Source organism: Pinus tabuliformis, chromosome 8 (assembly GCF_031772625.1).
Source record: "Pinus tabuliformis cultivar Carrire ecotype Pingquan chromosome 8, CPIR1, whole genome shotgun sequence".
NCBI classification, from domain to species: domain Eukaryota; kingdom Viridiplantae; phylum Streptophyta; class Pinopsida; order Pinales; family Pinaceae; genus Pinus; species Pinus tabuliformis.
In genome coordinates this window covers 690,180,152-690,188,999 of record NC_142294.1, presented here as the reverse complement: position 1 = coordinate 690,188,999, position 8,848 = coordinate 690,180,152, and the positions used below count along the sequence as shown (strand labels likewise).

The 8,848-nt window shown below is 35.5% G+C and overlaps 1 protein-coding gene across 1 annotated transcript; it reads right to left on the bottom strand.

Moving 5' to 3' along the window:
• Window positions 1-1,998: 1,998 nt before the first annotated feature.
• LOC149237475 (uncharacterized) lies at window positions 1,999-2,505 on the bottom strand. Its single transcript, XM_089369288.1, has one exon. The coding sequence runs from the start codon at window positions 2,503-2,505 to the stop codon at window positions 1,999-2,001; it is 507 nt and encodes a 168-aa protein (XP_089225414.1).
• Between the last annotated feature and the right edge of the window lie 6,343 nt (window positions 2,506-8,848).

The following is an 8,848-nucleotide window of genomic DNA, read 5'->3' as shown; positions in this document are numbered from 1 at the left end:
AAATATAGATATAAAGAAACATACTAATTATCATATCATCAAGTATAAACTGCATTTGAAACATGAATTCAATTAGGGTTTCAAAAGGATAAGGCATCTCTTTGAAGCATACATTAGGTAACATTTAAAATGATGGATTACAATGTTAGGATTCCTTAGGAATATGTTTTTGATAGAGTTTATATCATGAAAATGTATATCATATTAAGAAATAGATGAAAACTAACCAGAATAAAAATAATTTTGTTTTCATAAGTTACACAAAAGTAAGGAGGATCAAATCCTAAATATTTTTCATGATCCACACCCACCCTTGTATAATATGAAAATTGATTAAAATTAGGAAACTTAAAGTTGATAAATCTTTAAGCATGTGACTGTTATTTTAAAATTTTATGATATTCATTTCCTTTCTTAAATAACAAGTAATAATTTAAAAAATTAATTTTTAAAACATATTTAAGATTAAAAATAGTATTAAAAATAATAATAATATAATAACTATATAAGTATATAAATAAATAAAAAATTACGTAATAAAAAAATTAGAAAACATATATTTTTATTAGATATAAGAAATATATATATATATATATATATATATATATATTTTATATATTTCTTATAAAATATCTGTATAACATTTAAATAATATAAATACGATTCTTGAAAAAACTATATAAAATTTTAAACCAAATAAGCTAAAAATATTTAAACAAAATTATATATATATATATATAAAACATTGTTAAGTCATCACAATCCATGACATGTGTCCAGTGTCAACCCATCTCATGTCAATTGCTTTTTGTTTTAATTTTTTAATAACATCGCTTGCGGGTCATGCATGTTCTTATAAATATGACACGTAGAGGATGTGGAGATTGTCAGTTATAAATGCTGCGATTGAAGGTTTGGATATGGTAGAAAAAAATTTCAGAAAAATTCAACGGTGTTTAACAACTTTTTTTTTTCTCTATATTTATTTCTTGGGAACCTTCATTGATATGTACAGATGCCGTGCTAAACATCTGTTACCATGAAATCACTGGAATTTGTCGAACCTATAAACTCATTTTACAATAAGATAGATTATGAGCCTATCATGTTGAAATTTTGTTATATAAACTAAAATACAAATTAAAAAGAAAATTATATAAACTATTTAAATAATATAAAAATTTCCATCTGCATAAATTGAAATCTTTATATTAAATTCATATTTAAAAAATAAATCTATACTAGTATATTTTTCCATTGTATATTTTTCAAATACATTTTTCCATTGTATTTTTTTCTCTACATATATTTAGAAGTTACACGCGGATTCTAAATGCGAATGGAGAGGACAAGGACATTCAGGTTAGTGATCTTCGCGGTCTTATATATATGTCCCCCATGAAACCTGACTGGGAATTCTTCACCATCACAAGGCAGCTGGCACTCTTGCAATAAAAAAATCCGTTATAAAACATAATATATTAATGGAAATTTTTGAAAAGATTTGAAATTAGACCACTGAAATTAATTTGGGAAGGGAGGGATGATCTCTTTACATTTACATTTATATTTTTTTCAGAGAGAAAAAGCAGCATTGTATTATATTGAGAATATATAATAGATCCAGATAGTTACAGAAATCCGCTCTTAGAAGCTTAAGTATCTTGATCATGAAAGCATAAACTGTAGGTAGAGTTCCCTTGTGAATAAGAAAAAACACCTGAGCTGTTCCAGAAAAACATTATATGAGAGGCATATACCCAACAAATACCCAACATATGTGCATCAAAATACATGCATCTCATGCATGGCAATTGAAAGAAAAAGATCTAAATTCTGGAAAGCATGACCTCCACAAAACCTGTCATATACATGTATTAAGACAAAAGATGAAAAAGAGAAAAAGCGAAGGAAAATCAGGAAAGCTGGACATCCACAAAATCTGTCATATACATGTATTAAGACAAAAAGATGAGAAAGAGAAGAAGCGAAGGGAAATCAAGAACCAGGGATAAAGAAATCCTGAATGAAGCACAAACATTCTCCATGTGTAACCTTCATAGACCAGGCACCAGGATCCAGGAGCAGGCCCTCCTTAGACAGGTTGTCCGCTTGTTGATTCTGAGCCTGGAAAATGTGTTGAATGGTGCTACCTCTCAATAGTCCCCAAAAGAACATAATCCTGTCCATCCACCCTGCGAGGTGTGGGTTCTTTATGTGACAGGTTCCATTAACATGGTCAATCACTGTTTTGGAATCACCAAAGATAGAAATAGCCTGTATATCAAAGTAGATGCAGAAAGCAAGGAGGCCCGCTAGAGCCCTTGCTTCAGCCGAACTATTTGTGCCCTTTCCGCCATTCCATGATATAAAATATTGAAGCTCCTCGTCCATTAAAATGTGAACCCCGCATCCACAAGTGTTTTGCTGCTCAGCACCATCAAAAAATGCTCTCGGAAAACCTGTGAAGTTAACCTCTTTCTCATCTCTGTTTCCTCTTTTCATTTTGGGCTCCTTTTTTGGCACAGAGTCATAAATGGAAATGACAAGTTGCAAGATAGATTTAAGGGGGATTTTTTATTCATTGAAATTTTTTTTATTTCTCCACCTCCATGCGCACCACAACACAATGATAATGATCGGCCTCCAAGAATCTCTTTGTCCACTCCACCATTCAAAGGCTACAAAGGTTCAATAAGAAACAATGTTGGGTCCCTATAATACTAGTGATTACCCCATTACTATTGTAGTTATAACCCTTATTAATATTGTTGTGCCTCTATTGCCCCCATATTGTTATTACTGTGCCTCATAGAATCCCTCTATTGTTATTTTTGTGGCTTTATATTATTATTGTTAGGTCGGCTGGATTATATTGTGACTCCTTAAACTCCTATATATAGAAAGGAGGTTTTGTCATTTGAATCATCAAAGAATTGTTCATTTATGTAATGTAAAGGAGGTTGCCCCCTCGAAGAGGCTGAATTCTAAGGCGTTGATCTATGTTTTCTATCTTTTCTTGAGCTGGTTTCATAACATTTGGTATCAGAGCTTTGGATTCTAGGGTTTCGCTGCTCCAAACAAGTCATCGTGGCATTTTCGCTATAACTTCTTTTCTATGACGTTTCAGAATCCGCAAAAAAAACACATTTGAGAAGAAATCACGCTGAACCTTGGGTCCAAATTTCAGAGCTTTTCGCGCGATACTTGCGGAGATATGATCTGAGGAAGTTGGTCTCTTTGCAGACTCCTGAATTACATTCAAAATAGGTGACCTAGGGAAAATCGTCATAACTTTCTCTCTGGGGATCGGATTGAAATTTCATAAAAAGGTACAGAAAGAGGACGGACTGTAGTTTCTTGTATGCAATTTTCAGATCCAAAGGTCGAAACAGTGACTCCTGGCACGTCATACAAGTTCGTTGTACTGAACTAGTCTATAATCAAGTCACTGTGGGAGATTTCACATAACTCTTCCTTGGAGAATCCAATTTGGGTCAGACTTGTGGCATTGGAAAGAGGACACAGAGGGCTATTGCAGGGCAAAAATTCAGAATTAGATGATCGAAAAATACAGAGATACATCAGAGGCAATATCGAGCTCCTACAATGTGAAAAAAAGTGTGTAGATTTTCTTAAATTTTTGCTTAAGCTTGGTTTGAAAATTTATTTTGAAGGAATTCAAAGGGCATAATAGAGAATTATTATCGGTAACTGATGCCTCGAGGAAAGAAAATGCAAACACCTGGTAAGGAACCTGAAAGCTCTAGCATGACTCATGAAGAAGAAGAAGAAATGCTATATGATATATCAAAACTACAAGAACAAGTGCAACGAGTGTCACTTGCACAAAAAGCAACAGAATCTAAGATGGATGGTTTAAGGAAAGATGTAGAAGCTAAGATGGATGGTTTAAAGAAAGGCATAGAAGCTAAGATGGATGTCATGGAAGCTAAGGTGAATGGCATGGATGATAAAATTGATGGCATGGATGATAAGATGGAAGAATTGAAGATAAATATGAATAAGTTGCTACAAGAAATGGTCACTAAGGGTGAAAGGGTACTAAAGGAAACTCATGATGAGAACAAAAGAAATGTTAATCATGATTCCATAGACTCTAATGTTGGATCGAAGACTCACCATGTTCCAAAAATCTATATTAGGAAGTTTGATAGCAAGGATCCCGCCACATGGATATTACAGATGGAGCAATTTTTCGATCTGAATAATGTGCAAAACACACAAAAGGTACGTATGGCAACTTTATATTTGGAACCAAATCAGTTTGTATGGTACCAATGGCTTTCCTCTCGTAAACAATTTATCACTTGGGCAATTTTTATGGAAGAATTGATAGCACATTATGAGGATACAAAAAACAACACTTTTTTTAGCCCACTGATAAATCTCAAACAAAAGGGTTCAATAATGGAGCACATTGAGGAGTTCCAAAAATTGAACATAAGGGTAAAAGATATTCCAGAGGAGCATGGGATTGATGTGTTCATAGGTTCTTTAAAGGATAATATCCAACATGATGTTCGCCTTTGCGAACCTAATTCATTAGAGAAGGCATTCAGGTTAGCAAGAAAAATAGAAAGCAAAATTAAGGCAACCAGAAAGCATACCACTCACAACTATAAAGACGGAAGTGTTGTTGCCCCTAGTCTTCCACAACCTATAAGGTTGACACCACAAAAATTGGAAGAAAAAAGAGCAAAAGGGCTTTGTTACAGTTGTGATAGCAAGTACACTAAAGGTCATAAGTGTGCTGAAAAGAAATTATTCTACATAGATTGTGAAGAGGAAGAAGAAAAAGAGCAAGAAATGTCAAAATAAGAGGATATACTCCAGGAACAAAGACTAGATGAAAAACAAATAAATCCGACCATATCTTGTAATGCATTGGCAGGAATTACCACTCCTCAAACCATCAAGATACAAGGACAAATCAAGAAGAAGAAGGTAATAGTGTTGATTGATTCAGGAAGCACCCACAATTTTATTCATTGTAAGGTAGCAAAAGAATTGAATTGCTTCCTATATCCAGCACCAGAGTGTCAAGTGATGATTGCAAATGGAGGAACAATAAATTGCTCTGGAAAGTGCCATAATATCAAGCTATCCATGGGAGAATATGTATTGACTAGCCCAATGCTTTCCATTCCAATGGGAGGTGCTGATGTTGTACTAGGAGTCCAATGGCTACAATCTTTGGGTACAATAGCTTTTAATTTTCAAGAACTTTTCATCAAATTTTCTACGGAAGGAAAGGAAGTTGAATTAAGGGGTATTGCAGGGAAACCAGGAAAGATAATCAGCTCTAATGGTATGACAAAGCTTCTAAAAAAGGAGCAAAGAGGTGTAATTGCACAATTATGTTCACTAGATGCTTCCACATCGGAATCATCTATTTCTCCAGATCTCCAAAAAGTACTGGATAGTCATTCCAAGGTATTTGAGACTCCCAAAGGTCTCCCACCTAGGCGTGATCATGATCATGCTATTCATCTGATTCCAGGAAGTGTTCCTCCAAACATCAGGCCGTACAGATATCCTTATGTCCAAAAGAGTGAAATTGAACATATGGTTGCAGAAATGCTAGAGGCTGGTATAATTCAACCGAGTCAAAGTTCTTTCTCTGGTCCAGTAGTATTGGTGCAGAAGAAGGATGGATCATGGCGCATGTGTCCGGATTATAGGGAGCTCAACAAGCTCAATATTAAAGATAAGTTCCCCATTCCTGTCATTGATGAATTACTGGATGAATTGCATGGATCAATTTACTTCACCAAGTTGGATCTTCGTTCAGGATATCATCAAATCAAAATGAAGACTAAAGACATTCTGAAAACAACATTTAGAACTCATGAGGGTCATTGTGAATTTTTGGTCATGCCTTTTGGCCTTACCAATGCACCTTCAACATTTCAAGGTTTGATGAATTCAATTTTCAAGCCATTCCTTAGAAAATTTGTGTTAGTATTTTTTGATGATATACTAATCTACAGCAAGTCTTGGAAGGATCATGTTGAACATGTTGACAGGGTGCTAAAACTATTGGAGGAGAATCAATTATATGCAAAAAGATCCAAATGTTTCTTTGGAGTCTAGGAAGTGGAATATCTGGGTCATATTGTATCTCATGAAGGAGTTAAGGTAGACCCTAGCAAAATTAAAGCCATTAAGGAATGGAAAATCCCCACATCCATAAAGCATCTGCGAGGATTTCTCGGGTTGACAGGGTATTATCACAATTTTTTTAAGAATTATGGGAGAATAGCAGCACCTCTAACAACATTATTGAAGAAAGATGCATTTCCATGGACTCCGGAAGCAACAAAGGCCTTTGAACACCTTAAAGAGGCAATGTGCCAAACACCGGTCTTAGCTACACCGGACTTCACAAAAACCTTTATTGTGGAATGTGATGCTTCGGGAAATGGAATTGGTGTTGTTCTAATGCAAGATGAAAGACCCATTGCTTTTGAAAGTCGTCCAATCAAGGGAAAGTTTTTAAGCAAAGCTATTTATGAGAAGGAAATGTTGGCAATACTCCATGCACTTAAGAAATGACGACCCTACCTAATGGGAAGACACTTCAAGGTAAAAACGGATCATGATAGCCTTAAATACTTTTTAGAACAAAGATTATCCTCTGAAGAGCAACAAAAGTGGGTCACAAAGATGTTGGGTTATGACTTTGAAATCATCTACAAAAAAGGGAAGCAAAATGTGGTGGCAGATGCACTCTCAAGAAAGGATGAGGATGTGGAAGCATTGTTGTGCGCAATTTCTATTATCCAACCAGATTGGATAAACGAAGCAAGGGAGGAATGGAAGAATGACGAAGAAGTGTGGGCACTTATTCAAAAGTTACAACAAGATTCCAATACGTCTGATACATTTAGCTGGCAAAATGATTCGTTATGGTACAAAGATCGCTTATACCTCTGTAAGAATTCCCAGCTAAAACAAAAGATTCTTATGGAATTGCACACTTCTCCCTTAGGAGGGCACTCAGGATTTTTAAAAACTTACCACAGGGTTAAGAAGGAATTTTTCTGGGATGGCCTTAAATCAGATATTCAAAAGTTTGTGGCGGAATGTTTGATTTTCCAACAAAATAAAGTTGAAACAATTAAGACACCAGGCCTATTACAACCTTTATCCATTCGAAGCCAACGTTGGGAGGAGGTTTCAATGGATTTTATCACAGGTTTACCCAAGTTTGAGGGAAAGAGTGTCATCATGGTGGTAGTTGACAGACTTACCAAGTATGCACACTTTTGTGCATTATCACATCCATTTAAAGCCAATACAGTTTCTACTGCATTTATGGAAACAATTCAAAAGCTACATGGAAACCCAAAGATTATTGTAAGTGACAGAGATCCCATTTTCACTGGAAATTTTTGGACAGAATTATTTTCTTGTCTTGGTACTCAGTTAGCTCATAGCTCATCTTATCATCCTCAATCTAATGGGCAAACTGAGATAGTAAACAAATGTTTGGAAGGATATCTTCGTTGCTTTGTATCTGATAAACAGACACAATGGGTCAAATGGTTGCCTCTGGCTGAATGGTGGTATAACACTTCCTTCCATACAACAACAAAAATGACCCCATTTATGGCACTTTATGGGTATCAACCACCATCCATCACATCGTATTTAAGAGAAAATTCTAAGGTTCAGGTAGTGGAACATCACATCGAACATCAACAACAAGTCCTCCAACTCTTAAAGGATAACCTCGTGTTGGCACAGAATAGAATGAAACAACAGGCAGATCAACATCGTAGTGAAAGAAGTTTTGATGTAGGTGATTGGGTATTCCTACGGCTACAACAATATAAGCAAATGTCCCTCAAGAAAGCTAAGAAGGATAATAAATTATCACCAAAGTATTATGGTCCGTACAAGGTGTTGCAAAAGATTGGTACTATGGCATACAAATTGGAGCTTCCTGCAGCTTCTCGATTGCACCTAGTTTTCCATGTTTCATGTTTAAACAAGGTTATAGGCGAAAAGCTCCCAGTTCAAACAATATTGCCAGAACTTGACGAGGAAGGAAAAATTATATTGGAACTGGAAGCAGTCACAGAAACAAGAACTCGACAGCTACGAAATCGATCAATTTCAGAGTATCTTATCAAGTGGAAGAACTTATCCGCTGAAGATTCCACATGGGAGGATGAGAATTTTATACAGAAGTATCCAGAACTACTCAAGCGTTGAGGACAACACTTTTTTGAAGGAGAGGGGCATGTTGGGTCCCTATAATACTAGTGATTACCCCATTACTATTGTAGTTATACCCCTTATTAATATTGTTGTGCCCCTATTGCCCCCATATTGTTATTATTGTGCCCCATAGAATCCCTCTATTGTTATTTTCGTGGCTTTATATTATTATTGTTAGGTCGACTGGATTATATTGTGACTCCTTAGACTCCTATATATAGAAAGGAGGTTTTGCCATTTGAATCATCAAAGAATTGTTCATTTATGTAATGTAAAGGAGGTTGCCCCCTCGAAGAGGCTGAATTGTAAGGCGTTGATCTATCTTTTCTATCTTTTCTTGAGCTGGTTTCATAACAAACAACATGAGGGAAACCATATAGCATTGCCAGGTCCTGCCAGATTTGCAAGGAAGATTTGCATTGAAAAAAACTGTGATAATTGGATTCCTCATCTGCTTCGCACATTGAACATCTGCTCAGACCATGCCAATTCCTTTTCCTCGGGTTTTCCCACGTCAAATTTCTATTGTTGAATACCATCCATGAAAAATATAATGATTTTGGAGAACAACCTGTCTTCCAGAAGAGCAGAGGGAACT

What these genes read in the sequence shown, in the direction of transcription:
- LOC149237475 (XM_089369288.1), bottom strand. Translation starts at nt 2,505, where the DNA reads ATGAAAAGAGGAAACAGAGATGAGAAAGAGGTTAACTTCACAGGTTTT.